Genomic DNA, 21,536 nt, shown 5'->3' on the forward strand with positions numbered 1-21,536 from the left:
AAAGTATCTAGAAACTGAAGACCCTCCCAAGCATCTTTTATTTCCTGTGTTTCAATTTCTGTAAAAGTTATAGTAATGATCTTTTAAAAGCACTGCTAATAAGAATTGAATTTTTCTTGATGTCCCGTAACTTACCCATAGTCTATTGTCCAGGTTAATATTTGTCAGTATAATGCCAAACAAGGGAAAATGATAAGCCCACAAAATAACTTTAAAAAATTTATTATAGAGCTGCAGCCCGATGCAACAAAGGCATAGAAGTACTGTTTGCAGTGGCTCTGGAACATTTTGTGTTGGTAGTTGTGAGAGTTTTGAGGGGACCTACTTCAGCAGATGAAACAGCCAAGAAGATTCAGTACCTGATCCATTGTCAGTGGTGTGAAGAGAGAATTTTTCAGAAGGATGGTAATATGGTAGAAGGTAAATTCAAGTTATATATTATGTTTAATTTATCTATAATCCTCCACTGAATAAGCCTTTATCACATCCCTAATTATACATATTATTGTCCTTTGATTTTAAAGATTACAGTGCTAACTTTGTTATTTCCTATACTGGATTTCCTTTCGTCAACAGACAAGACATTCGTGTGAGTTTATTAAAGTTATTTACTCATGCTGTACAATGTATGCTTTCTAGCTCTGCCTTCTATCAAAACATCTAGAAATAACTTAGTTTCCACTCTCAACTAATTTTAGGAACATAAGTCAGATTACTTTTTTTCCAGACTGTTACAAATCATTAATTTTATAAAAATAATTTTTCATGTTTCTGGCTGTGTATAAAAGCCGTCAGTTATAAAATGCATTCAATAAACATTTATTGAGCCTCTACTATATGCCAGGCCTGGGGATGGGAAACAAGGAAAAAGCTGTAGTTTATGCCTTCATAAAGCAGTTTCTGTTTGTTTCAGTTCTGGGACATGGAAACAGTTGCTCATTGTTTTGTGTTAGGTTCTTGGTATTTTTTAATACAAATTTTTGAGTTTAGCACTTACTATGTTAAGTTGCAGATTTTTTTCTCATTTTGTCAAATTTTTTTTTTAATCTGTCTTGCAGAAGTTTTTTGTTGCTAATTGAATGTTTATATAGTCTGGATTTTGCCTGTAGTTAGAAAGAGCTTTCCTATTCCTAGACTATTCAAAGTAGATTAGGTTGTATTGAATAGTACACCTTTCCTCCACTGATTTGAAAATACCTTCTTTATGTTATACTAAAATTCCACATGTATTTGAGTTTGTTTCTAGATTTTCTATTCTGTTCCAGTGGTTAGATATTTATTCATACATGTCTATCATACTGTTTTGACTACGGAGGCTTTTCAGTGTCATTTAATATCTGTGATGGCAATCCCTACTCAGAGCTCTTTGTTTTCAGTGTTCCTGTATTGATCTTTTGTTAACCCCTTAATATAAAAGTAAATAATAACCCAGTTGGCATATTATTTTGATCACATTAAATTGGGGAGATACTGTGATTTTTGAAGCTTCCTACAAATATAATATGCTTTTCATTTGTTCAGGTACTTTAGTATAATGTTAACTGGTAGTGGTAATGGAGGGCATTCTGTCATATTCCTTACTTTTGGTTTCCTCTAGTGCTTTCTATTTTTTTTATTTTTTTTCAGATGGAGTATTGCTCTGTTACTCAGGCTGGAGTTCAGTTGTGCAATCTCGGCCCACTGCAACCTCTGCCTCCCAGGCTCAAGTAGTTCTCCTGCCTCAGACTCCCAAGTACCTGGGACTACAGGCGTACACCACCACACCCAGCTACTTTTTGCATTTTTAGTAGAGACAGGGTTTCACCATGTTTGCTGGCTGGTCTGAAACTCCTGACCTCTACTAATCTGCCCATCTCATCCTCCCAAAGTGCTGGGATTACAGGCATGAGCCTCTGTACCCAACCTCTAGTGCTTTCTGATTCAAGCATAATACTGGCTTTTCACCTGCAATACGTATCATTTATCACATTAAGGAAGAATACTTCATTTCCACTTTTATTGTATTTTGTCAAGATGTTGAATTTTGTCATAATGCATTTTCAGCAGCTGTGGAGATGATTATATGGTTTTTCCCTTTAGGCTTACTAATTTGATTAATTGTAATAGAAGGTTCCAATATAGAACCAAGCTGGATTTTGTAGAATAAACTATTTTCAGGTAGTTTTTTTTTAATATGTTGCTATATTTTATTTGCTAATTTTAAAGGATTTTTTGTTTCAATATTTATAAATGAGATGCTATATAGTTTTGTAGCATAATTTTAGGTGGGCTTTGATCTATCAGTTTACACTCCCTTCAAAAATAATTTGGAATGCTTCCCTTTTTTCAATTCTTGGAATTGAAAACTGATTTTTTTTAAAAAACTAGTTCTTAGGAACTAGTTTAACTAGTATTGGAATTATGTGTTCCTTAAAGGTTTAGTAATATTCACCTGGCATTTCTGTTTTATTTACATAGGGTTGAGCTAAGTGTTGTCTAATAATTCCTTTTAATCTCCTTAGTTCCTATGGTCATAGTCCCCTTATATACTTTCATTTATTTATTCTTTCTTCCATTTTTCTTGACTAGATAAGAGGCTAGTTTATATATTTTATTGTAATTGTTTTCTTTTTTTTTTTTTTTGTGACAGAGTCTCATTCTGTCGCCCAGGCTGGAGTGCAGTGGCGCGATCTCGGCTCACTGCAACTTCCATCTCCCGGGTTCAAGCAGTTTTCCTGCCTCAGCTTCCCAAGTAGCTGTGACTACAGGCGCATGGCACCATGCCCGGCTAATTTTTTCTATTTTAGTAGACGGGATTTCACCATGTTGCCCAGGCTGGTCGCGAACTCCTGAGGTTAGGCAATCCACCCGCCTTGGCCTCCCAAAGCGCTAGGATTACAAGCGTGAGCCACCACGCCCAGCCTGTTTATTTTCCTTAATTAATGTCTACTTTTAGTAGTAAATATGTATATACTTCTGTAATTTGGATTTATCAGTTTTAAGTAATATCCTTTGGCTCCTTGATATCACAAATGATAATTAGCTTCCTGTTTTCCATTTTTCCCTTCCTAATTTTTGTTTGTTGTACCATCTCTATGTTATTAGAATGTGTAACACTTAACATTCTGTTTTGCTAGATTAATCTCTACATATAAAAATATTCTGTGTATGTCATCATTCTTTTTGCCGTAATTTCTATAGTCATCTCTTATTTGGTTAAATTTAACTTTCTCAGTTTACTCAATAGAGCTCATGAGAAAAATACTACTTTGTTTCCTTCATGTTCAAAGCTTTTCTTTCCCCAAAGTATGTCCAATAGCCTGTATACTTAAAGAGTCTAAAGAATTTGAGTGCCTTATAGAAGTTCTTGTAATTTTTCCTTCTTATATATGTGACATTAATCAAACATTTTAAAGAATATTTGACTTGGTAAGTGATAACTATAAAGCAATGATTTGTTTTTGCATTTTATTTGGAATCATACAGAACTTAGAATAAACAAGTATGTCCTACAAAGAAGTCATCTCATTCAGAATTTTTATCAATTTGTAATACACAGTTTAAAAAGTCAAATAGCTGGGTGCAGTGGCGCACGCCTGTAATCCCAGCACTTTGGGAGGCTGGGGTGGACGGACCACCTGAGGTCAGGAGTTCGAAACTGGCCAACATGGTGAAACCCTGTCTCTACTAAAAGTACAAAAATTAGCTGGGCATGGTGGCAGGCACCTGTAATCCTGGCTACTCAGGAGGCTGAGGCAGGAGAATCACCACTTGAACCCAGGAGGCAGAGGTTGCAGTGAGCTGAGATCATGCTACTGCACTCCAGCCTGGGTGACAGAGCAAGACTGTATCTCAAAAAAAGAAAGAAAAGTCAAATAGTTCCATAAGTCTTATTAATAAAAATAATAATCTCTGCCTGACTCCCTGAACAGTTAAAATCTCACAGCTGTTTCTTCTAATGCTTACATTCGTATTTCTAAATAACAAGTTTATAATGCATCTAACTTCCTTCCATGGAAAAAGAGTATTTGGCTTTTTAAACCAGTCCAGTCACATGCATGCTTTTCCCCTCTCCACTTTGGACTACATCAATATTTAGTGTTTGCGTTTTTATAAATAGATAAATATTGTTTGCAAATTTTATTTGCTGTCTATTGCTGTGTAACAAATCACTCCAAAATTATTGGCTTTAAACAACATTTACTATCCCATAGTTTCTATGAGTCAAGAATCTAGGCATGGCTTAGCTGGGTCCACTAGCTTGGGGTCTCTCACAAGGCCACAGATCAAGGTGTTGGTCAGTGGTGTGTGCCCTTAGTCCCAGCTACTTGGGAGGCTGAGGCAGGAGGATCACTTGAACCCAGTAGTTCAGGCTGCAGTGAGCTATGGTTATACCACTGCACTCCAGCCTAGGTGACAGACCAAGATGCCATCTCTTAAAAAAAAAAAAAAAAAAGCAAGTCAGAAGAACCAGAGAGTGAGTGAGTGCCAGCAAGATAGAATAGGTCTTTTGTAACCTAATCTCAAAGTAATACTCCATTGCTTTTGCCATATTCTAGTTGTTAGAAATTTGTCTCTAAAACCAGTGCCTACTCAGGGGAAGGGTATTACATAAGGGTATGAATACCAAGAGGCAGGGATTATTGCTGATCATTTTGGAAGGCTGCTACAGCACAAATAAACCATATGAATCTGAGCATGGTGGCTCATACCTGTAATCCCAGCACTTTAGGAGGCCAAGGTAGGATTGCCTGAGGTCAAGAGTTCAAGACCAGCCTGAGCAACATAGCAAGACCCTGTCTCTACAAAAATAAAAATAAAAACTGATTCATATAATATGCTATAATAATGTTTCCTTTCTTATACAATTCTTTGGTAACTCTGGAATTAATACTTACTGTGCCTGTTACCTTTTTTAAAAAAATACTTTTTATAATCCATCCCTAAACTCTTTGCTACATTTTCAATGCTTCTTTCAGCATAGTTAAGCACATTAGGTAATCTTTGGCTACAAATTTCACTCCCCTGGAGACAGCCCTCGTGTTGTAGTTTGGATTGTTTGTTTCCTGTATCTGCTGAAATCTGTTGTCCAAGGCTTCTATTTAACCATCATCCTGGAAATTTTCTTTGACTTTCTTTTTGTGATAAATCTTGTATCGCAGATCCTTTGTATTTTCACACTTCCCTTGTTTACTTCTTCATTTTGAGTGGACACTTTTTCCTATAGATTGCAGAGAAGTATTGCATGGCTAAGTACAGAATTCTAGGATGGAAATCATTTTTTCCTCAAAATGTTCAAGGTATTATTCCATTGTCTTCTAGCTTCCAATGAGAAGTCTGCTGCTGTTTTTGTCTAGTCTGTTACATTATTTTCTCTCCGAATGCTCTTACAATATCTCTTCTAAGAAAACCCAATATTCCAAAATAATTTTGAGATAATATGTGTATGAATTCATCTTTTAAAATTCATTTTACTGGATAATATCTGAGTTCTATTTATTTATTTTTTATTTTTTTTTTTTTTTGAGATGGAATCTCACTCAGTCACCCAGGCTGGAGTGCAGTGGCACGATATCAACTCACTGCAACCTTCACCTAGGTTCAAGCAGTTCTCGTGACTCAGCCTCCTGAGGAGCTGGGATTGCAGGCACATGCCACCACGCTCAGCTAACTTTTGTATTTTTTACTGGAGACAGGCTCTCACCATGTTGGCCAGGCTGGTCTCGAACTCCTGACCTCAAGTGATCCACCCTCCCTGGCCTCCCAAAGTGCTGGGATTACAGGCATGAACCATTGCACCTAGCCTCTGAGTTCTTTTAAGTCAGAAACTTGAGCTCTTCAGCTCTGATAAATTTGGGGGGCAAGGGAGGTAATTCTTTCTTTTTCTGTTTCTTTTTTTTAAGACGGAGTCTCGCTCTGTTGTTCAGGCTGGAGTGCAATAGTGCGATCTTGGCTCACTGTAACCTCTGCCTCCCAGGTTCAAGCAATTCTCCTGCCTCAGCTTACTGAGTAGCTGGGACTACAGGCCTGTGCAACCACTCCCAGCTAATTTTTGTATGTTTAGTAGTGACAGGGTTTCAGCATGTTTGTCAGGCTGGTCTCAATCTCCTGACCTCAAGTGATCTGCCTACCTCATCTCCCCAAAGTGCTAGGATTACAGGCATGAGCCACCACACCTGGCCTTTGAGGGGTGTCATTTCTTCGGCAAGTTTTGCCTTTCAAATTGTATCTGTTGTCTCTTTCAGGAACTCTGTTTAGTTTATATTTTGGATCTTCTAGATTAATCCTCTAATTTTTAAAAATATCTATACTGTTCATCTCTTTGACAAAGTTCTAGTTTCTACTTTATACTTTTTCCTTAATTTTTATTTTCCAACTCTTATTTAAATTTCTGTCATATTTTGTTCATTTCTAAGAGTTATTTTATATTTTTTTCACTGTTCCTTTTTTTCTTTCTTTAGGCTAGTCAAGTGATTATTGTTCCTTTTTTAATAGTGTCATATTATTGTTTTAGGGATACAAAATCTCTTACCTTTCTAAGAATTGATTATACTTGGGCATATTTTATATTTAGGGGAGAATAGGGGTTTTTTGTTTGTTTTATATTGTTGCTGTTGTTTTGTTGTTCAGTTCTCCTGTTTTTTAACTTTCTTTTTCTGTTTTGTAGTTTTGTTCTCTGTTATGATAGATCTCAAATGTCTTGTGGTCTTCGGTTGTCCACAGTGAAAAATTGTTTTGAAGCACTTGGGGCAGAGCTTATAAACCAACAGATTTGGCCAGGCATAGTGGCTCACACCTGTAATCCCAGCACTTTGGGAGGCCGAGGCGGGCAGATCGTGAGGTCAGGAGATCGAGACCATCCTGGCTACACGGTGAAACCCCGTCTCTACTAAAAATACAAAAAATTAGCCGAGCATGGTGGCAGGCGCCTGTAGTCCCAGCTACTCAGGAGGCTGAGGCAGGAGACTGGCGTGAGCCCGGGAGGGCAGAGCTTACAGTGAGCCGAGATCGCACCACTCCACTCCAACCTAGGTGACAGAGCGAGACTCCGTCTCAAAATAAAAATAAAAATAAACCAATGGATTTTACTGTGATAAGATACCCCCAAATGCCAACAAGTCTTACTTTAGTAAGACATCCCCAAATGCCAACAAGTATATATAGATCTTTTCTCTTGGATTGGTAAATTTTTCCAGAGAGGAATCAACCAATCTTCTAGCAGCCCTGGGAGAGCCACACTGGGGACAGAGACTGGAAAGCAGATTTTTACTGAATCCCTCTGTTTTCAGACATCTCACTCTCAACTGTAACAAAAACTAACGGTTTCATATCCTCAGTAGCTTAGCCTCACCAAAGATTAACTTCATCTTTTGGAATGCAGAAAACACAGAAGCTTGATTGTATTAAAGAAGATGTGGAGTTTTAACTGAACCCTTTAAAAAGTTGTAACCAGACATCTTTTTTGCAATACCTCTCTACAGTCATCTTCAGAGATAGTCATTACCCTCCTACCCTCCATTTTCAAACCGTTACAGGGTCCCACAACACTAAGGAACTTTGTGTTTTGTTGGTTGCCCATCTATCCATTTCAGGCTTACGCTTTAGATTTTTCTGGTCTGATAATCAGTTACCCCATTGTATGTGATACCTGCTTCTGAAATTTTATTGGCATCTCTCATGTTTTGTTACCTCCTCTCCCATTTTATTTATTCTTGTAGTTTAATTTTTGTTCCTTGCTGTCATTTAAGCGTTAAGAAACAGCAGAGATAGAGTGCATGTTTAATCTATTGCATTTAAATAAAAGTCTCCGAATACTTTTTAATTCCTCATCTGGTATTGCCTTCCTCGCTTATATACCGGTAACATGGAAATACTAGTTTTCTTTCTTCTTTACCGCTTCATTATTTGTTGCTGGTAACTTGAATTGATAGTGGCCCTCGGAGAGGAAATTTGCTGATGCTAATTTAGATCTGAGAAATCCTAGCAAAGAGGCTTGGGAAAAGACAGGTTTGTATGATAAGATTATTTTGCAAAGTGCATGAAGATACAAGCTGATTAATAATTCATTTATGCTGTCTGCCTGCGGTAAGTGGGTGTAGCTGACAACTATAGTATAAATTGCCATCTTGAATTGGATGATGCCTGCTTATAAGTATTTGTAGTTTAGTGATGTAATGGTTCAAGAGAAGACTTCTTAAGTGTACTCCTATTTGAGGACCATAGTTCTCAACAAAACTTAGATCAGTGCTAACCACACCCTTTCATCAAGGCTTAGAGTTAAATAATACTGAAAAGTAGACCTAGGAGCAGTGAAGGACACTTTTAAGTAAATGTAAAATAAGATCTCATAACTATGCATTATACCAATAATTGTATTGAATAGCAGTGATATTATCATCTAGCAGGAGGCTATTGACCTGTGTTCCTGCCACCGTTCTTTGGTTCTGAATATATCTGGGACTGATTGATTAGATCAGTTCATTCCAAGAAAGTGAATGATCAACCCAGGAGTGGCCTAGAGTGGAGGGAATTAGTTGGAGAATTTCTGATATAAAATGACTATGTGAGCCTTGAGTGCATTTAAAAGTTCCATAGTCAAATATTAGCCCATTTTGAAAACTAAGAATAGTGCTAGTATCTCCCCAATTTCCTTGTGATTATATCAGGCCTCTCATTCATTGCTTTTTAAGCCAAATTAGATTCTAGCCTACATTTGAAGGCTGAATATGAATCAAGCATAAGGAATAGAGCAATTCATTTTCTTTCCAAATTCAGAAGAGTTAACTTACGAGAAATATCTACATTTTGATTGGGATGTTGGTTATGTGAGTGTATATATTTGTTAAAACTCATCAACCATTTTACATAAAATATATATATTTTATTGCACATAAATTATATCTTAATCAGTTAGTTTTGAAATATGAATCTCTTGTAAACTTTATAAGACTTTCCTTCTTTATATTATTTCATGTAGTATAGTAAGTAAATACCAGTTACACCTCTAATAAGCCATTTGACATGGATTTCCACAACCTCTCTCAAGCTTTAATCCTCTGATCTGTATAACTGAGATTTTAACATACCTACTTCAGAGAGTTGTAAGGACTTCAATTAAAAAAATATATGTGTGTGTGTGCGTGTATGTGTGTGTATATATATATACACACATGCACACACACATATATATGCATACATAAAATATTTAGCATAATACCTGGCACATAGTAGATCCTCAGTATATAGTAGCTGCAAATTATTATTAATATATTAATATAACAATTACTACTATTTGTATAAGTCACTTCTCCTTTGACTTCTCCTTTTATTATCTTTTTACAGAAAACCCATATAGACAGCTGCCTTGTAACTGTCATGGAAGCATGCCTGGAAAGACAGCAATAGAACTTGGACCTCTGTGGTATGTGACCAGCCATAAGAACATACTAAAATTTGATTTATTGATTGATTAATTGCGGATTTTTATTATGTGTGGTAAAAAACACATTTAAATTCAATTGTTAAGTCTAGGCAAATAGTTATGACTCTTCTCCTCCTATGAACCCGAGGTGTTTAATATTTTGAGATTTTTCTCTACCGTTATTCTCTCTAGTTTGTGACAGAACTAAGAGGCAATGGAGATAAAAGAGAAGCCTGGATGATCTGAAAACTAGATAATTCATTTCTGAATAGTAAGAAAGAAGCTTTTTAAAATTGATCATTGTAGATCTAGCATGTGATTTTTAAATGATCACAATAACTTTTTATAGAAGAGCTAACTCATGTAAAAGGTCCTAGAAGAATTAGTTTTAAGTGAGAAAGGCATGTGAAAGTGTCTGCCTTTGTTTTAGGTAAAGTTATTTAGATGGTACACAATTGGAAATATTTAATGTGTATATGCTTTTGCATCATTGGTAACAGCTAATTGTACCTTAAAGTTGATTTGGGTTTTTTTTGTTTGTTTGAGATGGAGTCTCGCTCGTTTCCCAGGCTGGAGTGCAGTGGCGCAATCTCGACTCACTGCAACCTCCCTCTCCCAGGTTAAAGCGATTCTCCTGCCTCAGCCTCCTGAGTAGCTGGGATTACAGACACCTGCCACCACACCTGGCTAATTTTTGTACTTTTATTACAGACTGGGTTTCGCCATGTTTGCCAGGCTTTTCTCGAACTCCTGATCTCAGGTGGTCTGCCTGCCTTGGCCTCCCAAAGTACTAGGCTTACAGGTGTGAGCCACCACACCCTGCCAAATTATTTTTAATCAGAATTCTTACCTTAAGTTTGTTACTAGAGATTCTTTTTTTCTTTTTTGAGACAGTTTCGCTCTTGTTGCCCAGGCTGGAGCGCAATGGCGCTATCTTGGCTCACTGCAACCTCTGCCTCCCAGGTTCAAGCAATTTTCCTACCTCAGCCTCCTGAGTAGCCAGGATTACAGGCATGTGCCACCATGCCCAGCTAATTTTGTATTTTTTTAGTAGAGACCAGGTTTCTCCATGTTGGTCAGGCTGATATCGAACTCCCAACCTCAAGTGATCTGCCTGCCTTGGCCTCCCAAAGTACTGGGGATTATAGGCATGAGCTACTGCACCCAGCCAAGATTTTTACAGAAATTCAAGATTCCTAACAACATTGTGACAAGAATTGCAAATTTCTTCTCATTACTTTATAAGGTCAAGGCTTAAGCACCTACTAAACCTAGAAATCGACCCAAATGGTAAATGTCTTTGTGCTGATGCTCATTATTTTATCTTCATCTTATTAAATACTCTTAGATTAAGAAAGACCTAGCCAACCCTACCTTCTAGTTCTTCTAAAACTAGTTCTCACCTATAGCATCTGCACATTGATCCTACTCACTGATTCAGAACTGAGGAAATTAAAAATAGCAGGTTACTGGATCCAGAAGGAAGATTTCTAGCCTAACTGCCTTATTTTACACATGAAGAAACTATGGCACAGTGTTTTTAAGTGCTTGCTAAAACTGACCAAAAAAATTCATACCACAGCCAAGGCTAGAACTTAGGTTTTCTGACTCCCAGGACTGAATTCTTTTTTTATTTTTTATTTTTGAGACAGAGTCCCACTTTGTTGCCCAGGCTGAAGTACAATGGCATGATCTTGGCTTACTGCAACCTCCGCCTTTTGGGTTCAAGCGATTCTCCTGACTCAGCCTCCCGAGTAGCTGGAACTACAGGCATATGCCACTGCACGCAGCTAATTTCTGTATTTTTAATAGAGAGGGGGTTTCACCATGTTGGCCAGGCTAGTCTTGAACTCCTGACTCCGCCCACCTCAGCCTCCTGAAGTGGTGGGATTACAGGCGTCAGCCACGACGCCCAGCCTGAATTCTTAATAAAACCTTATGATTTCCACATGAAAGCTATTGTGTTCATGTCTTTACACTCATGAGAATACCTTCCCCCTCTCTACCACCTCCAGTTCAAATTGTACTTTCTTTTTGAAGTCTCTCCTTAGTGCTTCAACCCAATATAATCTCTAAATTCCCTTTAGTGTATCTTCTATTGATCACATATTTGATAATTTAAGATCATATATTCTTTCATATATATTTGCTAACCCTAACAATAGTAACTACCATACATTGAGGATATATAGAGAAGTTTTATTTTTGGCCAGTCACGGTGGCTCACGCCTGTAATCCCAGCACTTTGGGAGGCTGAGGCAGGAGAATGGCGTGAACCCAGGAGGCAGAGTTTGCAGTGGGCCAAGATTGCACCACTGCACTCTAGCCTGGGCAACAGAGCGAGACTGTCTCAAAAAAAAAAAAAGTTTTATTTTACATTTCATGATGAGGAATACAAGACTCAAAAGTAGTAATTACTCAAGATTATATAGCTAGCCCAGCACAGTTGCACACATCTATAGTCCCACCTACTCAGGAGGCTGAGGCAGGAGGATCCCTTGAGCCCAGGAATTCAAGTTCAGCCTGGGCAGCATAGTGAGACCCTGTCTCTTAATAAAAAGATTACATAACTAGTAAGTGGTGGAGCCAGGATTGGAATCCAGTTTATCTTACTCAGAATTTCATTTTTGTCCATTATACCTGTGATTCTCAAATTAAATGGGAAGCATATCAGATTCACCCCAGACCATTTTTGAACCATACCATCACCACATACAATTCTCATATATGTGCTCCCCTGCCCTGTCCTGCCCCATCCTGCCACCATAAACACACCAGAATTAAGATTTTCTATTAGTGACTAGAATGTGCATTGTGAAAACCTGTTCATTGCTCTATTTTCCTGTCTAGATTTATAGGCTTTTGTAAGGTCAACATTGTATATTTTATTTTGGTATATCCTCCACACACCCTTTATGTACCACAGTACTGTATACCTTATGAGAGCTCAATAAATTATTTTTTTTATTAAGGTAACACACATATAACATTTTCCTTCTTTACCATTTTTAACTATATACTTCAATGATAATAAATACATTTATATTCTTTTACCCCTCTTCATCACCCTCTCCCTTCTCTCCTTCCCAGCCTCAGTAGATTCTTATTGACTTAAGTGTCCTTGACTAATTCTCCCCTTCCCAGCCTCAGTAGATTCTTACTGACTTAGGTTTCCTTGACTAATGCTACTAGTTTAGAGAACTGATATGATAAAATGAGTGGCAAATAGAAAATAAAAAGTTTTAGGCCAGGCATGTGGAATCTCACACCTGTAATCCCAGCACTTTGGGAAGCCAAGGTAGGAGGATCCCTTGAGCTCAGTAGTTTGAGATCAGCCTGGGCAACATGATGAGACTCCATCTCTATTAAAAAATAATAAAATACTCCAGCCTAGGCAACAGGATGGGACTCTCAAAAAATAATAATAAACAGTTTTAAATTAAATCATAAATTATTTTTTAATTTAAGTATTACTCTGTCATATAATTAATTATATGTCTTACTTAAATTGTGAAGACTTTTTTTTTTTTAAAGAGAAATATTTCTCAAACCCAGTTCTCTGTATATTCTTTTCTTTTCAGGTCAAGTTCCCTTTTCAATACTGGATTCCTCAAAAGAATGCTATTTGAATCACTTCACCATGGTTTGGATGACATTCAGACCCTAATAAAGACATTAATCTTTGAATCAGAGTGTACGCCTCAAAGTCAGTTTTCAATTCATACACCTTCAAATCTCAACAAGCAAGGTGACTAATTGAATACTAGCTTACTAGCTTTAATTTACTTACCAAAAATACTGTATCTTTTTCAATTGTATTTGATGTTATAATAAAAGCAATATAATTATAGTGTTTTTAGTAAATCCTCTCTAATGAGTCTAATCATAATCTGGTTAATTTTTTTTTTTAATTAGATAGTTTTCTTCAGGCTTATAATCAGGCCTGAGATGAATAGATGAATGATGAATAGTATTGTTGATTTTGTTGCGTTTTTTTGGATACTGGGTCTCACTTTTTCACCCAAGCTGGAATGCAAGTGGCACAAACATGGCTCACTGCAGTCTCAACCTCCTGGACTCAGGCAATCCTCTTGCCTCAGCCTCAACCTCCTGTGTAGCTGGAACCACAAGCATGCACCACCACACCTGGCTAATAATTTTATAGAGATGGGGTCTCACCATATTGTCAAGGCTGATCTCAAACTCCTGGGCTCAAGCAGTCCTCCCACCTTGGCCTCCCAAAGTGGCTGGGATTACAGGCAAACCACCATGCGCTGACAATTTTTTTTAAGATAACCTCCCTTTTTTATGTATTTTTAATTTTACTAGATTTTTTAGAAAGAATTAAAAAAAAAAAAAACCCTAAAGTTCCTTTGTGATTTTTATTACCCTAGATCTGCTTTCTAGAAAAAGAAACTTTAGGAGTAATGTGGCCAAAAATTATAATATCTATGGAGACACAGAAACTAGATTTATACTTCTCATTCAGTAAAGCTATGTGTTTTTTTTCTCTTTAGTACAAACAGCCAATTTTGTAGTTGTAGCTTGACTGTTGATATAAAGGTGAGCCTATTGAATATCCTAGTGTTCTCATAAATAATTAGAAGCTGCTATTATAGAGGGTTAAACAATGTAATTTTTGCAGTTCAGTTTGGCCACAGAGTCTCTTGCATATTCATGAAAATAGTGTGGATGGAATTTCATAAAGTTTTATTTAAACTTTGAGTTGAGTTGCTTTATGTCATTCTGTAAAATATTTTCTTTTCCCATTTGCTTTTTTTTTTAGAAGAAAATGGTGTATTTATTAAAACTACAGATGACACCACAACAGATAATTACATTGCACAAGGTATGTATGCATATATGTGTGTACATTTGTACATATCAGGTCAAAATGGCATATAGCAAAAGGGTAGGAAGAAAAGAGATTGCCATGATAGCCTACTTAAAAATACATTTCATATTAAATGACAACAAAACTGTAGTAAAACTTGTTTATCAACATTCACACATTGGAAATTTCTGTTAACATATGCTTTGTTCACATCTGCAATATATGGTTATCCCTTTGAACGAACTGTATGATCTTGAATCATGTGAATAAAATAAGATCAATTTAGATATGATAAAGTTATAATTTTATAGTTAAGATAAAATTTTATTCTAATTCTTTTTAAAATTGCTCATTAATATATGATTTATAGCAATTCCATTTAACCAGAAGACCTCATTCTCCAGCCAAAAGATTTTATTATATGGCCTTTCATATAATTTAGGATATGTGCATACTTTAAATATAACTGTGTTAGGCACTGTAAATTCATATTAAAAGGACGTTAAGATTTAAAATACCATTGCCTTAATGTCTAAGGTTTTGTTTTGCTTTTTAAAAAACTTTAGATTCCAGATGTGTTTTTGAATACAGATGAAAAGAAGACTGTAGAGTGTTAAGTTTGAAAGAGCGGTGGCCTTTAGTTATAAGCTGTAATTTTTTATTAGTTGCTGAACAGTTTAGTGTTGACCTTCAAAGAAAGGAAACTTAAATTCCTTTTAATAGTATATAGTTTAAATAGCTACTGTATACTCTTTCCAACAGCCATGTTCATTTGGCATCTTGATAACTTAAATTGATAATATTCTACCTAATTTCTCTGTTGATAACTTAAATTGATATATTTAATTTGATAACTTAAATTGATATATTCTACCTAATTTCTCTGTTGGAGGGAAGACAAAGAAGCATTATGATACACTGTAAAGAATATTAGATTTGCTGGGCATAGTGGCTCATGCCTGTAATCCCAGCACTTTGGGAGGCCGAGATGGGCAGATCACTTGAGGTCAGAGTTCAAGACCAGCCTTGCCAACATAGTGAAACCCCGTCTCTAGTAAAAACACAAAAATTAGCCAGGTGCGTCGGTGCAAGCCTGTAATCCCAGCTACTTGAGAGGCTGAGGTGGGAGAATTGCTTGAACTTGGGAGGCAGAGGCTGCAGTGAGCCAAGATTGCACCACTGCACTCCAGCCTGGGTGACAGATCAAGACTGTCTCAAAAAAAAAAAAAAATTAGATTTAAGATCATTATCCTACTGCAGGCGCTGTTATATAAACTCACCCAGGTCCCTCCCCTTCAGCAAAATTGTCTTAAATCCTTTTTAGGATAAAGTAAAACAAATAAGCTTTAAAAATATTTTCAAAAGCCAAGAGCACAATAGCACACACCTGTAATCTCAGCTACTCAGGAGGCTGAAGTGGGAGGATAGTGTGAGGATTGTGTGAGCCTGGGCAACATAGCCAGACTCTATCTTAAAAAAAAAAAAAATTGTTTTTAATCTGTGAGCCTTTCTCATATATAAATTAAGGAAATTAGACTAATTTTTGTGGGCTCTTCTATAACTCTTAAATTATATGGTTATTCTAAGGCCATTGGTCAACACATAAAATCTTAAAATGATAGTACTATGCAAACCCAAAGGAAAATAACTCATTCTGTCAAAGATACGTTATATGTTGATTGCAGTGCTATTCACAATAGCAAAGACATAGAATCAACCTAAGTGCCCATCACCAATGGACTGGATAAAGAAAATGTACATATGTACTATGGAATAATATGCAGCCATAAAAAAGAACAAAATCATGCTCTTTGCAGCAACATGGATGGAGCTCTAGGCCATTATCCTAATAAAACTAATGCAAGAACAGAAAACCAAAGCCCCGTGCTCTCACTTATAAGTGGGAGCTAAACTTTGGGTACTCATGGACATCAGATGGGAATAATAGACACTGGGGACTACTAGATGGAGGAGGGATGGGTTGGGGCCTGGACTGAAGAACCACCTGCTGGGTATTATGCCCACTGCCTGGGTGCTGGTGTTGTTGGGACTCCAAGCCCCAGCGTTACACAATTTACCCATGTAACAAACCTACAGATATACCCTTTAATTGATAAGGAAAGTTGAAATTTTTTGAAAAGGAAGAAATTACTGGGCCAAAAAAAAAATCTGTATACTGCTGATGATAGTCACTATTAAGGTATTACATCAGATTTTTTGCCTCAGATGCTCCTAAAACTTGTACTAAATCTGGGTATCTATCCTTTGACTAGGTGCCTCATTAGATTTCATGCAATTTCAAATTTTAGATTTCAAATTATAATTCTGATTTGATGGATGGATCCCAGGTTGTCCTTTTTGCTTTATGTTTTTATGTAAAAAGGCAACAATTCAGCAATAATTTATATTTATTTTGAATGTAATTTATCATTTTATGTATCAACTTTGCCTTTTTAATACTTTTTTTTTTAAGAGACAGGGTCTTGCTATGTTGCCCAGGCTAGACTCAAACTCCTGGGCTCAAGCGATCCTGCCACATGAGCCTCCCAAGTAGCTGGGACTATAGGTGTATGTCAATGCCCCTGGCACCTTCTGAATACTTTCCTTAAGCAGATGTTAATTACTTTCCCTGAGGAAGTAAGGTTTGACCATAACATTCATATATAAATAATCAAGGATTGAACACCAGGCAAAATCTCATTATAGTATTGGATAGCTATCTCAGTTGTTTTCATGTTGTGATTTTTGGAAGGATACAGTTCTAAAATCTTACTTGCTGTCTTCCTTTCACTCAAAATGAAAAAACTGAGTGCTGTGATGAGAAATAGGCAATGAGATAATAACATTGACCTTTTATCAGTTTCTCTGTCCAAGCTCTCAAGACTTTGTGTTGTTTTTCTTTGTTTTGTGATTACTGAAGACCCACTATGTATCCAATACTGAGCACTCAGTAGAAATACAGGTATAAAAATGAAAGACATTGTCCTTAGGAACTTAGAATATAACTTGGGGAGAAAGGACTTTTACACACATTAAGGAACTATAAGAAAAGAAAAAAATGACAGAACTTAATCAAACTCTGAGTAGTGTAGTGTAGTATTACCAACAATGAAATCTGTGAAGTGACTGGCCCCAAATTCACAGATGGCTTCCTACAGGAGACAAAATAGAGTGTGACTTGAAGTTGAAGAAGGTAGAAAGGAAGTTCTGATTCAGCAGACAGTTAAATATGAAAATTACATAAGTGAAGGACAGTGAAAATAGAATATAAGAATTAAGATTGGAGAGACAGGTTGAAATAATGTGTCAGGATTTAGACTTGAGACAAATATATAGTTATAAAAGTATTTGGCTTGTAATTTTTAAGAGCATGCTAACTTTGTATGTGTATGTTGCAGGAAAGAGAAAAAGTAATGAAATGATCACAAATTTAGGCAAGAAGCAAAAGACTGATGTCAGTACTGAACATCCTCCCTTTTATTACAACATTCATAGACACAGCATTAAAGGAATGAATATGCCAAAGTAAGACACCCAGTGAATGACAAAGTATATATTTTATATTTTAATAATATTGTGATTTACATAAAAATACAAAAACCTGATTATTTTTTCTTTTCTTTCCTTGTTGCAGGTTAAAGAAGTTTTTGTGCTATTTATCTCAAGCAGGCTTTCGAGTAAGCCGAACTCATTTTGACCCAATGGGTGTACGCACAGATGCACCTCTGATGCAGTTTAAATCTATCCTTTTAAAGTACAGCACCCCCACCTACACTGGAGGACAGTCAGAAAGCCTTGTCCAGTCAGCATCTGAAGATACAGTAACTGAAAGAGTTGAAATGTCAGTGAATGACAAAGCAGAAGCAAGTGGCTGCAGAAGATGGTAAACATAGAAAAGAGTTGGTTCTCAGGTGTCTGTATAGATGACCTAATAGTTCTCTATACCAACTGTAGTTCTTTTTCTGTTCTTTCAATTCAGTAGAGTAAAAATAAAAAGACAGTGTCATTTTCATTCAGAAACTGACCAGTTTCTAACTTAGCTGGTTTGGGAGCTTTGCTTTCCAAGTTCTTTTTGTTTTAAGGCAAACTTAAAATTTTAATGGAAACATTTCATATGAAGCCAAGTCTCACTGAGATCACCCTACTGCTTAATCATTCGGAAAATTTTCACATGCAAAGTGTTTGGAATTTTATGTATGTTATGAAAGCTATCTTTTACAATTCTTAATCACATCTCTGCTTAAACTGATTCATGATGTTTATGTTTTCCTATTTGTAGTGTACAAAATGAAGCTAAAGGCTCACATATTAAAATGACCCTGAATAGAATAGGAAGAACAATGTTCTTACAGGTCATAAATGTTTTTCACAATTAGAAAACTAAAATATGTACCCATTTTTAAGAAATCATACTTCTCCCCACATTGATCTTTTCATTTCTTACTAGCTTTTGAGAAATTAAATACTTGCCTGAGATAGAAGTACTTTATTTTTATAACTTTAGGGTCTAAATGAGTAAACTTCAAAGTAAGATTTTGTCAAAATAAATTGAGACCATTGTTCTAATACTTGTTCATGAGCACTGAAATCCTGAAGAGGGGAGATTTGGTTATAAATTAAACAGGTTGGGTGATCTTAAGTGCCTCAGTTAATGCACGTAGAGTATTCATTTGGTTGGTTGTACTACCTCTCAGAAGTAAAATTTGTCACCTTATAGAGTGAGAGTTTTTGGGTTTGGGGGTTGTTTTTTTGTTGTTGTTTGGTTTGGTATTTTTGGTTTTGTATTTGTATAAATTTTTTGTATAATTAGCCCAGGCTGATGTAACTATAAAAATTAGTTGAAAAAAAATATATTGTTTCCTTAATGGAATTTTTACTTCATTTGAATATAAGATTTTGGATGAAAGGATTTGGTTTAAAGTTTGGGTTTTTGTCTCAAGGATTTAATCCATATTTATCCGTAAATATTTCTTAAGGTATGTAACTTTTTACAAACATTAAGTCAGGGGTTGGGGGAGGAGGGGGTGGTAATTATTATAACTGAAAGGTTTAAATATACTACCTAAGAAAAAAGTACTTCTGTGACATATACAAAAAAATCTGGTGGATGGGCATTAGATGAATATAGAATATTAATTTTGCAGAAATGAAGGAAAATCTCTTTGTGCTATTACAGCATATTCCCAAGACAGTTTATTTTCCTTTCTCCAATTAATGTGGTCATAAATTTCAGTAAAATCAAGAAATAGGTGAAGTGCAAGCTAGTTTCTATAATGACCATTAAAAAAATTCTGCTCTGTAATTCTTGCCAGTTAAAATTATAACCTACAAATGAGCAGAATGAGTTTTTTGTTCATATTATTAAAAATAAAAATTAGTATAAATCCAGGAGGCAAACTATCCTAGCACTCAGATTATCTGATTTAATACATATTATTGAATATCAGTCCCAAATTTTGCTAAATGCTTATCAGCATGATATATGTTGATCAATGATGAGTAGGGCTTAATGCAAAGATCCTAATTTAATTTTACAAACCTGTAAATTGCTGTTATCTAAAATACATGTATATATTAATTTCACATATAAAGGCAGATTTTTCAAAGAAAAATTTGATAGGAGGTAGTTTAGAACTCTGTGATCAGGTACTACATCAACCAAAAGAGGAAATACTTTAAAAATTCCATTTAGCAACCTGAGCAATCTTATTCTCGTAACAATAGTAGTAATTTGGGACACTGCAAATGTTTATCACGTTGTAAAGTTACATCAGTTGTATCCTTTCATTAAAACTTGATAAACAAAAGAACCAGTTAAGGAAACCAGTGTGTTGACTGTGCTAGTTGCTAATGTTAATACTCTAGCCATACACTCAGGAAATGGGAGAGGTAACCAAGGGATGGGTTTGGGGGTCACTGTGGTGGACTTGGGGCAAAACTCCACTTCTACTGACTTCCACAAGACTCCACTCTGAATAAATGTGTGATACTCTGGTTGCCCAAAATTAGAACTAATTCAACACATTTGGTGAGCCCAAAAGGTCTAGGAATTTCTTTCTGCACTGTATAACTGCTCTGGTAAATGGCCCCAGATTACTCTGGAGAATGCTAAGAGATACATAATACATACTTGTGATATGTCAGAGTCCTTTCTCCAAGGCCTCCAGAAATTGAATTAAGTCAGACCTGAAAATTAGATAAGGGCTCATGATTACTATAGTGGCTCAAGTCAGACAGTTTTTAGTAACATAAACCAAATAGGACTATCCATTTTCGTTCTTTAGATCACATGATCCTTCAGCCAAAGCCAGACCTTATGTTAGACTATACTGATTATCCTGTGGTTCCTGCTGTCTATTACAGTAACCATGCCCACCTTTCTAGTCTAGCAATTGAATGCACTACTTTGTCTCTGACACAATACAGTCTTGAAAATGCACATTGAATCATGGAGTGCATTCCCACTGGCATCTCTGGCCTACAGACAGACTATACAGCTTTTCAGGAGTGCTGGTGATCTGCTCACCAAGTGTTTTTCTCAATGCCTTGGTAAGGAGAGTTGACTGGACTCTTATGAGGGATACAGTTAGAGGATCACTCATATGAAACCCTCCCCAACATGGCCCCTCTTCTTTGATTTCTTTTCTCTACATCATACCAAGGAGTTTCTGGCATATCATCTCTAATTTAGATGAGCCACTGCTGAGTCAAAATGTCTTTCCACCAAGTAAAAAGGACTACTTCGAGCTGTTCAGTCTGATAGACTGAGCCAAAATCTCTGCTATAGGTTTACCCATAATAATCATTTGACCTAATTTATGTCCTTTCTTTCAAAGTCCTACATACTCAGAATCTAGTTCCACAGATATTCTCCACCTATCAATATTAAGATCCAAAAAAAGACTCTTTCAGACCACACTTAGTATTTGTCTCCCTGGGACATGCTGGGATCTGACTCAAACTGTGTCCTGGAAACAATGAGGGATTGTAGGGATAGGACATATGGGCTTCTTTGTGCAAGGTAACTAACTCCTTTAAGTGAGGTTATTAAGGGATTGGTCAGTCAAGGTAACAAGCATATCTAAGGGGTTCCTTCACCTTCAAGTGGGGAGTTTGGGATTTAGGATACTCAACTCATCGAAAGTCTTCCCAAAACTCTTATTCTCAGAATACCACTTTTTCCTGACCAGTTTCCCTACTCTTGTAAGACCCAACAAGATAGGGATTCTGCCAGCTTGCAGAATCCTAGGAAAAACATTCCCTAGAAAGTGGAATAGTAATTGTAATAGCTTATATTTATAT

General features: G+C 36.3%; 1 protein-coding gene across 3 annotated transcripts in view; it reads left to right on the forward strand.

Moving 5' to 3' along the window:
- The window catches only part of TRMT1L (tRNA methyltransferase 1 homolog (S. cerevisiae)-like), a 39,878-nt gene extending 19,821 nt beyond the window's left edge, over positions 1–20,057 (forward strand). Inside the window, exons 10-15 of one of the 3 annotated variants that reach the window (XM_011973254.1) lie at positions 230–420; positions 9,322–9,400; positions 12,982–13,148; positions 14,187–14,249; positions 17,633–17,759; positions 17,869–20,044. In XM_011973254.1, coding sequence (XP_011828644.1) covers positions 230–420; positions 9,322–9,400; positions 12,982–13,148; positions 14,187–14,249; positions 17,633–17,759; positions 17,869–18,121 — 880 coding nt within the window. In that variant the 3' untranslated portion in view covers positions 18,122–20,044. Of the gene's footprint in view, positions 1–229; positions 421–9,321; positions 9,401–12,981; positions 13,149–14,186; positions 14,250–17,632; positions 17,760–17,868 lie in introns of all 3 variants that reach the window. The other 2 variants (XM_011973239.1, XM_011973246.1) reach the window with 2 other exon arrangements.
- The last annotated feature ends 1,479 nt before the right edge of the window (positions 20,058–21,536 follow it).

This window comes from Mandrillus leucophaeus, unplaced genomic scaffold (genome assembly GCF_000951045.1).
Source record: "Mandrillus leucophaeus isolate KB7577 unplaced genomic scaffold, Mleu.le_1.0 Scaffold1000, whole genome shotgun sequence".
Taxonomy (NCBI): Eukaryota; Metazoa; Chordata; class Mammalia; order Primates; family Cercopithecidae; genus Mandrillus; species Mandrillus leucophaeus.